We start from the raw sequence: 15,670 nt of genomic DNA on the forward strand, positions 1-15,670 counted from the left end.
TCATTAGCACAGCATCCACCGTCCAGCACGGTGCCTGTACCTGCCCCTGCTCTTACCCCGCTCTTGGTCAACGGCAAAGCTCCACGTCGTGCAGACAGCAGATGCTCCGTCTGGGAGGTATTGCTGTGTGTGGTTCCTCTATTTGTAAGAAATTTTGTTTCAACTAACATAGCAGAAAACTTGTTTATCAGTTCTGTGGGCGGTATTTGCCTTAGGTAGCATCGCAGAGACTCACTGACTCTGTATAACCCTGTATAAGTGTGGGCTGCTACAAGGTTTATATGTGGAAAGGAGATGTCAGCAAAGGCTATGATGCAGTAAATCTGGGGCTTGTTGGGGGGTGATTCAGAGATAAACAAGTGGAGCACATGGAAGGTATCCTTGCTGGTGTAAATAAGCATAACAAGATGTAGGGCAGCAGTACAGTTCAATTACTTTATGTGTTGTCATTTAGAAGGATAATAAGGTATGTTTTGGAAAAAAAAACAACAAAAAAAAAAACCAACAGGAAACCAACCTCAGAAAATGTTGATTAGAGTTAAATTCTGGAATGTTTTCACTCTACCACGTAAAGATGGTTTAAGACTTCTATATTTCTGGGAACGCTAACAAGTTTGGAATCATATACAGTGCTCGCATTTGTGAAATGCGAAACAGTTGATCCTGGACCAGGCTGAGACTGAAATAATCAGCTACAATAAAAAAGATATCTATGATGTATATGCAGGAGTGTTGAATTGATTTGTCAATGAGAGGCTTTTTTTTACTCACTTAAGGCTCAGTGAAATCCACCCTACATTAAAGGTAGCATAAAAATAGAACGCTGATATTCAGCTTTTGCAGAAGACAGGTAAGCATAGTAGGAAATAATGGGAAGAGAATTAAATCAATACTAAACACTTTTATATAAACAGTGTTTTGAGACAGTATTGGAGATATTGGCTATGGCAAAAATGGATCAACTAGATAGCGAAAAAGAATTCAAAAAAGATAAAAATGGATACTTGGATGCCTTGCTAAATCTACCTAGTAACTATAAAGCTAGTGAGAAAGCTGATTTGCTGCTGCCCTGGAGCATCACTTAATTCAGGATGTTTTGTCTGGTTCCCAAACCTGACATGCAGAAGCTGACATCTCATCTCCCTGGAACAGTCTACCCAGCAGAGGAAAGTGATACCAATGTACTTTGTCAGCTTGTCCCTTTTTAGGGCAAACCCTGACATGCCTTCTGAGGGCAAAACTGGCACAGTCTGGTGCTTAGAAAGAAAGAGGATTTTGGAAGCTGCAGAGAGATATCTCAGTATTTCTATATGGGGAAATGGCAAAAGTAGCAGAGATCTACTGTTATTTGGATCCTGCAACCTCTTTCTGTCCTGCTGGGAGAAATGGTGGGATTGGGGTTGTTACCTGCAGTGTCTTCTCCCCAGGGTTCAGCCTGTGCTCATAAAGTGTGACCATTTCTTGTCCCCCTGTGAATGTTAGTGCAGGGGTAGAACAGCCTCACTGATGTGTACCTCAGTGTGGGATTCCTATTTATGGTCATGTGCATGCTTTAATATTTTATATATGCAAATACAGAGTTTGTACAGGCAACAAGGAGCAGCAATTTCTGCAGACTTTTTTTATGTGCCAGAGACTGGGGCTGTAAAGCAGGTTTTTGTATTTGAGTGTCCGATTTCCTGAGCAGTTTCTGAAAGCATCTGTCAGGGTGGCTCTGACGTTCAGGAGTGCACAGTGTCTCCTCCAATTAGTCCTATTCCTGACCCACAGGTTCTGTCAAATGCAATAACCGTAATTTGGTAACTACATGCAGGTTTTGGCAAACGTTGCATAAGAGAAACATGGGGCTGTACTGTGTAATATAGAACCATAAGAACACCCTAAGATCATTATAAACTGCTCCGCTTCAAGATGAGCCAACTGCTGTGAGGCTAATTCCTTAGAAAATATTCCCCAGCTGTCCTGGCGAGGGATGCTCTTGTAATACCCAGCGAGAGGTGTCTCACACCTTCTGGAGCGTTCGGCAGTTCTCAGCAGCAGGCTCCATGGCTGGGTGCACGAACCAGAGATGGCTGGCTGTCTCGTGCAGAGCCTAGTGTTCCAGTTCCTTTGTTTATGAAATAAACTTTTTGTCAGCCTTGTTCTTTTTCAGTGTGTTGTGATATGAACAAACTGCTCCATTTTTTCTCTTCTGCCTTCAGATTTCAGATTCTTCCAGACCCTTTCTTGGGGGCGTGTGTGCTAAAACCTTGCCAAAACTACCTCAAGGGATACAGCAACAATTATGTTCTGTTTGTACTACAAATCCTGTACAGTATCCCCTTTAAATGTACTTAAATTGTTTTGTTTCATTTTGGAACAGGATTAGAATGGAATGTAACCTATTGTACCACAGCAAACAAGCTGCACTTCCACAGATAGCGTTAAGTTTTTGAGTTACTTCTCGGTACCTTCAAGGCAATTGTGTAAAAGCTTTCCTGGTGACTTGATGTGAGAAGTATGCATCTTCATATAAAAGGAAATGGGCCAGTATATAGTAGAGATACTAATTCTTACTACTGTGCCATTTTACTGCAAATAGGACATTTTTCTTTAACAACTCAGATTAATTTAACTTTCTTTTCCATGCTTATTAATCTGTCAGCTTCCTAGGCCTTTTTCTAGAGTTTTTCTTGGGCTGTGGCTCTGTGATAAGCACAAGTCAGCAGCAAAATCGATTTGAACAGTTCCTGACTCAGCCTCACCCAGCTGGTCATGGCCCTCTCCAGTGGACACCACAATGTCCCCAGTGCTGTGGGGCAGCTGCCTGGGTAGTAGGGGCAGAAGGGAGAGCAGGAGCACATGGTGAGGAAGGAATGGGGGTGAAGATGCTCTAACACGAATCTGAGTGTACCTTGTAAAGTACAGATTTTTAATGTGGTTTAGTGTATAATTTCGTTTTACTAATTGCCTTGTTTCAATATGTAAAAAGAAATACGCTTTCTAAAGGGTCTGACTGAAGTGACCAAATTATGCTCTCTGGGGAACTATTTAGAAGATCTTACGTGAGACATCCTATACCATTTTGGGCAGGAAGCAGCACAGCTCTCCTGGAGTCTTCAGGTTGATGCTAGGCTGTTTCTTGCTGCACTTCTGCTTCTGTGAGATGGCAAGCGGGACTATGGTGCATGTCTCTTTGTCTTGCTGTTTGGTAGGTCTGGTTTTGCTGCCTCTCCTCTCCACACAGTGTATCTTCAGGTAGATGGGAGAAGCAGGGAGAAGTGCAGGAGGAAAAATGTGTTAGGTCCCCACTGCTTTGGTTCCTCTGATGTCAAGATGCTGGGGCGAGCATTCCCCAGTTATTTCTGCAGCTGTGAAATGAGAAGCTTTTCTGACGCTCCACAGCCTCCCCAGTAGCCTAAAACCCCTAAACCCTGGAGTTACATGTCTGAATGGCTGACAAGTATGCCCACTGCAGAGACAGCCTGCTTTGCTTTGTAAGCAGGCGCGTGCAGCGTGCGAGGGATTCTCAGCGCTATGCCAGACTGGGAGGAGAGCTCTGAAGGCTGCCCTAGATTTCAAACACGTGGGCAGGGAGGTGTGATTTGAAAGAGAAAAATGGCAGGCTTATTTTATGGAGCAAAAATCTCCTGTTTCTCCTGCCAAAGCAGATTTTGGAGTGGGCTTTAATCAGTAAACTTGAGATTAAACTCACTATAAAAAAGACTGTCCTGAGCCACACGCGCATCAGCCCTGATGCAGATCTCAGCTTCTCCATCTTGTAGCCAAGTTCTTGTCAGTTTATATTCGTCGTCTTGGGAAACTGCCTTGTTATCAACAAAACTCATTAGCTTTTTCATTTGTGATACTGGACTGAGGCTGAAAATATCCTGGGCTCCATGAAAACAAACTGCAAACAAAACAAAACCAAAACATCCTTCTCTCTATCCCTCTTCTTCCAGGAGGATTGCAGTGCATCAGGGCAGAATCACTCAGATGCCTCTCAGCTGTGCTGCTTTTCCACATGACTTCCCTACACCGATCTATTTATTTTGTGGAAGAGCAAGCCTTGGAGGTCATGACTCCAAGGCTTTGTAGCTACCCTACAGAGCACAGCCTGCAACTTGGAAGCACTCTCTTCTGGGAGGAGAGGAGGTTAAATTAGTACTGTTGACCAGACCCAGTGCCCAAGACCCCCCTGTGAAGAGAGATGAGTCAAGCAGAGAAGGGAGCAGTGTCACGTCCCATACGATGTTTTTCTGGGGAAGAAGCGAACTGAAGCACAATGAGCAGGTGGTTTAGATCCGGCTTTGAGGTGTAAACTAATAGTTGAGAGGGAAGGTTATGTGAAGATTTGCCAGTGTTAGAAATTTGAGAAGTCTTGCCCCTCAGAGTGGCTCTGCCTGAGGCTTATGCTTGCTGCTTCTGAGAGATTTACAGATCTATATGCATCTGGGAGGTGGTGCTGTTTGCAGGGAAAAGTCTCTGAAATAACAGAAAAGGATGTCCTATACAATGAGTGCAAGGAGGGAAGAATCCCAGCTCTCAGACGTATGGCTTTTAAGTCATTTGAAAGCAATGATATTTCATAAAGCAGAATCTTTGAGTAAGTGCGAAGTAGTTATTGTTTCTGGTCTTGTAGATGACCCAGGAATGTGATGTTTTTACTGGCACTCAGTGAGACAGCTCTTGGTTGGGAGCTATCCAAGGGTCCTGGCATGGCTTCGGCATTCCTGCAGATTTGACACAATGATTTTAACCAAAATCCCACATGCTTGATATAATCACTCAGTGCCTTTAGAAAGGGTTTTATACCTAATATGGACAAAAAAGGGCCCTGCTTTTTCAGAGATGTGACGTGTAGTGAGCAGGTTTGGATCCAGAAATAGACTCATCTGTATTCACTTAGCTTTGGTATTTTTTTGTGGTCTTTATTATAACAGGCAGGCACCTGCTGACTGTCCAAGTCTAGAATGCAATATTCAGGTTTTAAAAGGCACAGCTACCCCTCAGGTTCTCTTGACTGACATCTGTGTGGCATGTAAACGTCAAACACACCGTGGGGAAGTTAATCACTGTATCAGCAGAGTGGTGGCCTTCTATGCGGATACAGAGGAGAAGATCAGCCACTTTGGCTAAATGTAGAAGTGGGCAGACGCTAATGGAAACAGTGACTGAGCTCCTTTATCACAGAGTTGTTATTAATGGAGATGATTCTGTCACCACTGCATATCAATAACGTACAGCTGCACAAAGAGGCCAAGTGATGCCAAGTGATTCTTTTACAGCCACTTTTCACTCCGTGCAGCACAAGCACAGCTGACTCCATGTGATGCAAGGAAGCAGAGAGCAGCCTCGCCTGTTGTCTCAGACTCTGCTTTCAGCTTTTTGCTGCTGGGATGTTGGGGTTTGCTGACATACCTGCAGCCGTGCTGTGCCGCGATGGATGTACCTCCTGGACGAGGCAGTGCTGGGAGTTCCTTGCATTGGACCTTGGGACTGCACATGACTGCATCTAAAGTCAACAAGCTTCCTTGTTAAAATAACAGCCCCTACGAGGTGCTTGTGTGCTGATCTGGTGAAAATCAGTTGCAACTACACAAAACTGCAACGCTGCATCACAGCTTATTAAAAATACAGTGGGAAGCTGCTCTGCATGTATGTCTCTGCCATCTGCATGCTTTGTACGCATGCAGGACACAGGCAGACAGTCACTCTTGAGGATGGCTTTTCTAAAGTGCTTAACATTGGCCTGATGCTACTTCTTTTCCAGTAAATAAAGTGAATCCAGCCAGTGGCTGTACCCTTCTTTCATACACAATGCTGAGAGACCTCTCCTGCAGTGGTACAGGCCGGGTTGCAGAGTCCCATGAGGGACGTTGTCATGTCAGTCACACCAATTTTTAAATCATTTGCTTCTCTAGGAAGTAGCTTCAACAGGATGGTTATAGAGGATGGTCTTTACAGTTTTGGATGTTTGTTGGAAGCGGTAGGGTGGAGGAGATGTGCAGCATTGATTTGTACTTGCACTGTTTAAGTTCTTTAAGAATATCGTGTTTACCATGCATTAATCTGAGGAACTTAGTTCATGCAACTTGCCTTTGTTCAGGTCTGTGAGCTTGATTTTTAAAAGTTCAGCTCTCTTTGAACATCATAGAGGGAGTGGGGAACTAAAGCCATAATAACATCCCTTAGCATCGTAGTTCTCATCTTCCAGCACGTGGCCCCACTCCTTGTGCCGCAGCAGGAGCAGAGGACAACAATAGCACAGACTTGAGTTGCTGTTGTAGTTAAATGTGCGTTTATGGCTGCAAGCTGCAGTGATATTGGAACACAGCTCAGATGCACTCTGATTTTCAAAATGGATAAGCACTATTTACACTTTTTAGTCTCCTGTCTCATGGAAGAAATTTTATGCTTTTCCAAGAGTAGCTCTTTTAGTGGAGAAGCCGATAGTGAAATATGTCACATCATGAATGACTGTGTGATCAGAAAGAGAAGTGTATTTCCTTGTGACTCCAAATTAATATGCGATTTCAATCTCCTTTTTACTGTTATCAGCCAAGTGGAAAAGGCCCACGCCTACCTGAAGTTTATTGTGTCATCAGCCGGCTAGGGTGCTTTGACTTATTTTCCAAGGTAAGAAGATTTTTTTTTTTCAATATTGCTTTTTAATTTGATTGTTTACTGAGACACATCCACAGTGATGAACCAGACAAGAAGAATTTCTTCCTCTGATGGGAGATAACTATTTTACAGTTGCTGTTTTGGATATTCCATCCCTATTATTGGGTTCATCAAAGAATGTCTTATTACTTCTGTGACTGAGGCAGAACTTGATTTAGAAAACATCTGGGCGTCTGTATGATCTGGCTGACCAAAGTTTTTTCCATTGTTTTCTAAAGCCGTTCTGTGCTGAGCCGTAATTCTTGGCATCCGCAGTTTAAATGATGGGCTGGTACCACTTTTGCTCCAATACTCCATGGAATTATGAGATTAAAAAGAAGAGATTATTTGATAAGTGAAGTCTATATGCTTAGCTCTATTGATAGGGTTTTTTTTATCCTAGGAGGCTAGGAAAACATAGATAATCTTTTAAATGTCCTCCACGTTAATGAATCCAAAGCTGCATTGTATGCTGATGTCGTTGACCTAGGAAATACATTTCTTAACACAAAATTTTCAAGACAATAAGCAGGGCATTGCAGCTGAACTGAGGGGCTGAACAGCTTAGAAAAATTAACTGCCAGTTAGCTCCAGAGTCACAAACATTCTTCTTTTCTAAGAATTACTTATCAGAAAAGCAAAAGGAGTCCTGTGTTTTAACTTGTAAAAGTGTTTTAATATGTTTATTGTCCTCATTCTGATAGCCTGCATTATTTTCATCTTCCTCAAAGCATTCTGTGCTCACTGTTGTGATACCTGCTGCTAAGACAGGCTTGAGAACTACAGATATCTTTGTTTCCAGGCAGTTCACTTAGTCGTGGTTTCAACAGATGTTTTTGACCACTTTATCTCCTGAGATCTCTGTTTAATTTTTGTTCGATTTAAATGCTCCTTTTCATTTGTATTGTGAAGGTGGTTGGGACAAGGATGTGACACACATGGCCCCCAGCTCCAAGTAACATAAAGCATCAAATAGTGACTGCAGAAATGCGGCTGTGTGTTGGGCACATTGCAGCTGTGTGCTGGCAGCGTGCAGGAGCACTAAGGGACCCAGGACACAGCCTTGGTTCTTTACTGCTTCCCCTTTGGGCAGCTGGTTTTGTTTGATGAGGATAGTTGTTGTGCTCCAAATTACATCAAGAGTGAAATTCATATCTTCATTTGTGGTTATCTGCCACTTCCATGGACTGGACTGCAAGCTGTGTATATATATAGGGTCAGATTTGCTTTAGTTAAGTCTTTACTATGTTGCAAAGAGGAAGGAGAAACTATGCACCAGTGAATACCTCAGTTGGCATTTAGTGTCACTAGCTATCGTTGTAAGTCACCGGCTTGTGCTTAACTCTCTTTTAATGTTCTGTTTCAGTGAAAAGCATTTCCAAGAGAAGCAAGGGAGAATGCCTGGCTCAGACTCCCTAACTCTTGTATGGCCTTTTGCTCTTGAGTGGTGGTTAAAAGATCACCATTTCAGGTCAAACCACTAACTGCTTTGAAGCTTGCTTGCTCATCTTTAGGTTTATCGTCTATATGGTCTGTCTAATGTGGGAAAACTTAGCTGTGAGCTAATTTATGTTGGCCCATGTGACCAAAGAGAGAAGAAAATAATAGCCCTCTCTATCTGTAAGAAGTTCCATCTGCTTATTTCAAAACTGGATTGCCTGCTCTGCGTCATGTCAAACAGAAAATGACCTTAATGCAGGCACCCAGTGTAAACAGCTGGGCAAGCTTCAGGAGGCTGCTCACAGCTGGCTCCAGCCCAGCCTGCGACGTGACTGCTGCCGTCGGCCGGGACTCTTCCAGAGGCTCTTTCCTGATGGACCTCTGCTGGTATTAGAGCGTGGCAGTGTTGTTTTTCTTGCTGATCTGGCTTTTTCCTGCCCTCTCAGTTGAAATAGAAGAGATACGCAGGGCAGAAGAAAATGTTTCTCCTTAGTACAAATTCCAAGATGTACCACCGGAACATGATGCTGACCTGGCCTGTGATTATTGGATTTGTCTTGCTCTTTCTCTCCTTCAGCTCTCTCTGTTGTTCAGGCAAAATCCCAACAATGTAGGTACCTTCTGCCATAGTGGAGTCTTCTTTCTTCGTTCCAGATTTGTTACTTCTTCCTTATTTCTCTGTTAACTGCATTCACAAACAGACTCCATTTTGTAACTGGAAAACATACTTTTTAGAGTATGATTGAATCCCGTGGCTTTAAAGGTAGTGAAGAAACACGTGGCAGAGGAGAATTAAGCTTAGCTCCGCCATGTGTTTAGGCACATGTGGGTCGAAAGATGCTTCAAAAGTGTATGTGGTGCTGACATGTTCTGTCTCTTTCTCTCTTGTGTCTTACTAATGGATTAGATCCTGGATGAGGTTGAAAGGAGAAGGGGAATATCTGCTGCCCTGGTTTACCCATTTATGAGGAGTCTGATGGAATCTCCTTTTCCTGCACCTGGAAAGACAATCAAAGTCAAAACGTTTTTGCCTGGAGCTGGAAACGAGGTAAAAAGCAACTGCAGACATTAAAAGACAAAACCACCTCACTCACCGCTCCAATATCAAACAGCCAAAGAAAAACAGGAGGAGACATATGGATACTGCAAGGCATGTGAGGTGACACACCCTCGAAATGAGCAGTGCAGGGCCTGCACCAGTGTCAATATGCTAATGCTAGTCCCCATGGATGATTATAAGCCAATTTGTTGTTATGTATTTGTTGTTTTACATCTATCAATAAGTTGTGTTTAACAAAAACCCACAAGCACTACACATGTCCTAGTACGCCTGGCCTGGTGTAGCTAGCAGACTGCAGTGGTGCTGGGCTTTATCACAGTGATAAGAAGCAAGTGTAAGTTTCCCATGCTGCCTGTACTTAAACGGTTCAAAAGCTGGTTGTTATTGCAAACCTCATTACTGCTGCTCCTGGCCTTGGTAGGAGGAGTGACCAACAGCATTTAAATGGCTCTTTTTGGTAATAAATACCCTTTAACTGGCCCTCAAAGAAGCAGTCTATATTTGGAAAAGCATGTCATATAAAAGCTTTTTTGTGTGTGTACACGCACATATAATAGTTTTCATTTCCTTTTAGTACTGACTCAAGTAGCTAGAAGGTTAGCGTTATTCAACATATGCTGTACTGGAAAATGGCTATATTGGTGCCTTGCTTAAAAAGTTTTTTGTAATTTGAGGCTTGCTAGCCATTTGCCATGTCAAATTCCGCTCTCTGCATGTCCTTGTGTAAGTACACAGTAGCTCCAGCCAGGTGGTCAAGCATATAGAGAAAATACGTTATTGCAGGTAGAAGCAGAATTTGGCCCAGTTTGTGAAAGCAGGAAGAAGATTCCCCTCTAGGGTTATTTTGCAGTCCTTAGGGTTAGTTTGACAGTGTTATTACTATTTTTACATTGAATCATATTTTCTCCAAGTGCCTCTGGCTTCAGTGGAGTGGGTCGGTAATGTCACTTGGTATGAAATGTAAAGGCTTCCTTGTATAAGTCACTTGCAAGGCATGTTTAAGTCACAAGCATTTTCTTCTCAAGAAGCAAAGGAAAGCTGAAAGGCTGACTGGCATAACTGTGGTAAGATCTGATAATTTTTTGATGTGACTATATCTGGGAACCATGGGTCTGCAAGTTCTCTGTCATCTGCACAAGCTTCTGCACTCTCCCAGAGAAAAACACTGAGATAATTCCAAACAAACAAACAACTCTCTTCTGGCTGAGCTTTGCTCTCTGTTATGCTAGTACAAACTCGTTATTTAAATGGAATGTGCTGGCTTAATTAGGAACAGAATCTTGTCCTTCCATTGTGTCTTCCCTGGCCTAAACAAAGACGATGATTAATTGGAAAGTAGACAGTATGTTTCTTTGTGATGAGCAGACTGAAGCAGAAGGCTTTGCCAGGCAACAGAAAACATCCATGGCATTTGTAAAAGCTGCCGCAACTTGCATTGTATCCTACCCCGCAGCAAGATTTTAGCGTTGGAAGTTTTGCAGTAAACCCAGCTCCAGATGGTTTGGCACATAGTCATGATCTGAGCTTGCAATCCCAGTGCTAAGGAATGGAAGTGGGCACCTTTACTGATTATGAGGAGCGAGTGTTACTGGTCACAAACCACGTTACAACTAAACTGGTATGAACTGGTTTTGTTTCCAGTATCCTGTGATCTTGATCATATCCTTAAAGCAGTGTGTTTGTGAGGAATCTTGCAAGGGCTGCTCCAGTGTAAACCCAATACAGTAAGCTCGTGGAATGTGCTGTCACGTGCATGAAAACATAAAAGTGGTCTAAAGCAATAAAGCAACGGTGATTTTCGGGGACGTGGAAAGAAGGAGATGCATATATATTCCTGTTAGTATGGCTTCAGAGATTTCAACACAGCTTCAAATTGGCCAACTTTTCCACTTTCCCTTCTGTTTCCTCAAAATCCTCAGTAGTTCGTCATTTGCTGTCTTGCACTTCGTATTTTTCTCTCTCTGTTTCTCTCTTCTTCATGTTGTTTTTCCCTCTTCTGTTTTCTGTCCTCCACCTTCAAGTTCCACATCTGAGCATGTCAATTGCAGAGTTACAGGAAGATATAATAAAGGAATCAAGCAAAAGGCATTTGAGAAAAGGGCCTGAGGTCATGGATGAAGTATGAAAATTAGACTTTAAAGGGATGTCACAAGTCACCATCTAAGACCTTGTCCTGACTCCCCAGTTAAGTATACATGTGTACATATCTTTATGACAAAAAAAAAAAAGGTTTTAAACACCTAGTGAATTATGCATCAAATGAGTGAAAATGAAGTAAATTGTGTTTAAATTTTGCCTGACCTGTAAGTTTGGTCCATAGCTCCTACCTAGATGTGAATTTGAATTGCTAGCCAAGTTTATTACCAAATTTACCATGTCTTTATGGCTGCTTTAGCCCCATAAGCTTCCAACTCCGGTGTTTCCAGTTTGTTACTTGCTTCATGCTGTTGACTCAGCCAAGCTTCACATGTGTGACAAGGTGTTTAAGGCAGCAGGATTGTGCTTTCCTCGGAAATGACAGCAGGTTTAATGCACACAGCTGTACCCTGGGAAGAATGACTTGATAGTGAGTTGTGTAATACACCATTTCTCTGGAGTGCTGTGCCTCCAGCCTCAGTTTGCAAAAGGGGGTGGGGGTCATTCTTTGTGTTCCCCCTACGGAAAAGCGTGGAGCGGTGCTGGAGGGCCCAGGCTGGGAGCCGGGTGCCCTTGGCGCTGTCAGCCCAGCCAGTGATGCTGACTGATGTTTTTTGGATGTGTTCAGGTCATTGAGCTGCGGCGGCCCATGGACTCACGCCTGGAACATGTGGACTTTGAATGCCTTTTCAAGTGCCTCAGTATTCGTCAGATCATCAGGATCTTTGCTTCTCTCCTGTTAGAGCGGCGTGTCATTTTTGTAGCAGATAAGCTCAGGTAAGTGGCAAAGGGACCTGAATCACGCATTCAAGACAGTATTATCTCTGGATACAAAAAGCTTGATGAAATGTTCATGTTTGTCAAAAGTGAAGATCCTCTCAATGTAGCATTTAAATAATTTTTACATCATCAGAAGTTATTTCTATCAGGTAGGGCACACACTTGTCATCAGCTACAAGCCACTTGTTCTGTCTTTCCCATCTGTAAAATGGCAATACCAATACTCACCTGCTTTAGAGTCAGCAATGTCTGCACAGAGTTTTGAAGCAGTATAGTCCTACCAATATTTCATTTCAGCTTCTGGAGCACAGTGCTCATAAACAGCAGCAGAGATTGTTACTAAGGTGCTTCATCTTGTGGCCATGCAGTGCAACCAGGCAGGGAAGTGGGGTGCTGAGACTTCACTTGGTTTTCTCTGTGCAGCACAGAGTTTTTAACGGGGCTAGGTTTCAAGTCCTGCACTACCAAAGCATCTAGTGGGAGCGTTAAGGATACTATTATGGTCCATCCCAACTAGTCAGGATATTTTTCCTGATATTTTTTCACATGACCTGAAAATACTTCCTTTCTTGAAGCTCCATCTTGGGCTCCTTGCTACATCCCTACATCCTTTCAACACACCTCTTATTTCCCTGTGCTTTGATTGCCATCTCCCCTCCTCGGCTCCTCTGAAACATGAACTCACCCCAAGGTGTAAGGAGTGAGAGCGACAGGTTACAACTCCACATGGCCTTTACCTAGGAAACAGGAGCTCTGTGTAGGGTGCAGCCCTGCCCCGCAGCAAAGAATCATTGCTTTTTTAGAGGCTTGTATAATTAATATAGAAAAGTATGGACATTGTAAAGAAGATGTTCTTTGCTGTTGTGTGATAAATAACAAAAGATGGAAAATAAAAATAAAGGCTGTAAATTATTAGACTCAGGAACATCCAGTGTCTTTTAAAAGGACACAGAAGACTGTATGGGTGGTTGAAACCACAGATGGATCTACCCAAACAAACTCTGTTAAACACTTTATCAGCCTCGACCTTCTCTGAATGACCGCCAGAAATAATAACTGCACTTAGTGGCCGCCAGTGTATATAATAGCAAAAATACTTTGCATAGTAAAAGCTTTATAACCTTTAGGGGAGAATTTCTTAAAGCTGCAGACTCTTCTCAGGTTATAAAGTTACTTCCTTGGCAAACTTTTTTGTTGTCTTGAACAACAGAAACATTTTATTTCATCCCTTTCCTTGTCAGTAACCCTTAGTTTGAATGACCATTTGGGATGACTTAATTTCACATAAACGCCTGGTGAGAATTGTGTAGCTGGTCCAGGGTTTCTGCAGTACTTTAGGAGATATGTGAGTCATACCATGAATGTTGGGGCAAGTGGCTTTTGAAAATACTGTTGGCATGTTCCTTCTGATTCTTTTTTCTGTAGCATGCTAAATTACATCGTTCTGTTTCTGGGTTACCGTTCATTTAGTAGTATTAAGGGTCACTCACAAGTCTGACTGTAACTCAGAATGACACAGGTCTGTGTTTCTTCAAATGGTACAAGGATTTCAGTGGAAAATCACAGAAAAGGTACAGAGAAAATGAGGGCCGTGCTGCGCTGCTGCCAGCTGTCGCTCTGCTTCGGAGTTGCCGGTTACTGCTTGGTAATAATGTTCCGGTTTGGCAGCTCACAGCTGAGGCTTGCCCGTGCAGTTACCTTTCTCCTGAGAGCTGCCTGGTCCTGCGGACGTCAGAGCAGCGGCCGAGAGTCCTGCTTACAGGCAAAGCACTGCTGCTCTCCCTTTTGGCACACAGAAACAGAGTACCAGCCTTTTCCTCTTGGTAAACACATATCCAGACATTGCACTTTCCTGCAAAAACTGTTGATTCTGTTGTGACAGGTTAGGGGCTGTCAGGTTAGGGGCCATTAGCACGTACTTTTAGAAAGGAGAGGATACAGATGGATCCAAGAGGCTTATGAGGTTTTGTGGTTGCTTCTGTAAGAAAGGACAGAACCTTTCTCACTGAAAGGTTTATATTCCTATACTTTATTATATCCACATGTGCCTTTTGTTACACACATATACTTTCGTTTTGTTTAAAAGGAGTATGACAAAAGTTGATGTGGTAGATAAGGCCCTGGATTAGGACCTGTGAATCCTGACCTCTCCTGGTGAACCCTCTGACCTGCTGTGTGACACGTGCTGGAAACATAGCTCCTCTTTTTCATCCTTTGTCTGGTCTGTCTGGGATGTTAAATGCTCCAGGACAGAGACTGCTTCTTGCTCTGTGTGTGCCCACAGCTCTGCTTGATACAGTGTGGCCCCTCTCAGCCTGGGGATGGATCTAGGAGGTGCTGTAAAATAGAAACTAAAAATGAGTCCTTTGACAAAGGCCTGGAGAAAGTGACAGTGGATTTAAAATTCAGTGCTTACTGAGGTTTTTGTGGTTTAAACGGGGATGAAGTCTAAAATGAAACACTCCAGCTTTGAGCTAATAACTGTCTGTCTTGGAACCTTGGCCTTGCGTGACGTGCTTTTTGTTTGTGGGCATCATGGCCAAAACTGAAGGAGTTTAATGCAGGGAAAAAAAAAAGTGAAATATCTTACAGGTCCAGTCTGTGGGCCCAAAGAATGAGAGCAGGAAATTAAAAAGATTTTACAAGGCTTTGATTTCTGCATGTACCCAAAAAATAGCTTAGAAATAAATGATGTTGAGGTTTAGGCTCCAAGCAATGCAATGCAATGGGCTTTTGTGGCTGCCTGTTTAACAGGTTTCTGAGCAATAAATAATTTCACACATTATACAAGTTTGGGAAAGTCATGCCTAGTGAAGTGAGATTCATTCAATAAATTGTTATTTATGATTCTTATAGTGCCCCAGAATGTGAAAATTTATAGTCCTTGATCTTGGTACAGAAGCAGTTGCCTTTTTTTGATACAGAAAGGGATGCTACTAGCAATGAGGAAACAGCAGTAAAGTTTTGAATGACAGGATTGTGAGGTTGCCTTGGTTAGATATGTGCAGTTAGGTTTGGTTTCTGTTTTTTCCCCAAGAAGTTGCTTATATATTTTTTTTGGTGAATAAATCTCTGCAACTATTTGCTTACTTTCAAAGCTTAATTTGAATCTGCCAATGACCTCTCAGTATTTTTCTTTCCATTAAAAATCAGGAAGACAACACAGAAATTAAGATAACAATGGAGAAACTCATAATAATAATAATAATAATATCAACTCATAAAGAGATAGCTCAAAGCTCAAATTCCTTAAACATCTGCTGAAAACACAACTGAAATGGTATATTCTGTCCCAGTTTGGAGCCCCTATTTTGTGTTTCCAGCTTTCTGCCTGCTCACCTCAACTCTGAAGCAATCTCATGACTACCAGTTGCAAAGGGAGAGCTGCTCTAGCGCAGTCCCCTGGGGTTGGAGGAGGTAGGCAGCAGATGCAAACCCAGTGGATTCTGGGGTCAGGGAACACTGGCTATGCTGCAGGCACAAAGGTAGCAACAGGAAATAAATAGAATGCAAACACTGGAAGGAAAATGTTTCTCTGATCATTTTAGTTTTATGCTGAAGAAACAAATGTGTAGACGTGTTTGCTGAGGAGGTGATGTAACCATGCAC

The 15,670-nt window shown here is 42.7% G+C and overlaps 1 protein-coding gene across 1 annotated transcript in view; it reads left to right on the plus strand.

Annotated features, from left to right (window-relative positions):
• The window catches only part of ST5 (suppression of tumorigenicity 5), a gene marked incomplete at its 3' end in the record, with an annotated part of 71,614 nt that overhangs the window by 41,728 nt on the left and 14,216 nt on the right, over positions 1-15,670 (plus strand). The window contains exons 11-13 of the mRNA XM_009879126.1: positions 6,541-6,618; positions 8,993-9,133; positions 11,910-12,058. Coding sequence (XP_009877428.1) covers positions 6,541-6,618; positions 8,993-9,133; positions 11,910-12,058 — 368 coding nt within the window. The remainder of the gene's footprint in view (positions 1-6,540; positions 6,619-8,992; positions 9,134-11,909; positions 12,059-15,670) is intronic.

Source organism: Apaloderma vittatum, unplaced genomic scaffold, assembly GCF_000703405.1.
Source record: "Apaloderma vittatum isolate BGI_N311 unplaced genomic scaffold, ASM70340v1 scaffold32731, whole genome shotgun sequence".
Classification (NCBI taxonomy): domain Eukaryota; kingdom Metazoa; phylum Chordata; class Aves; order Trogoniformes; family Trogonidae; genus Apaloderma; species Apaloderma vittatum.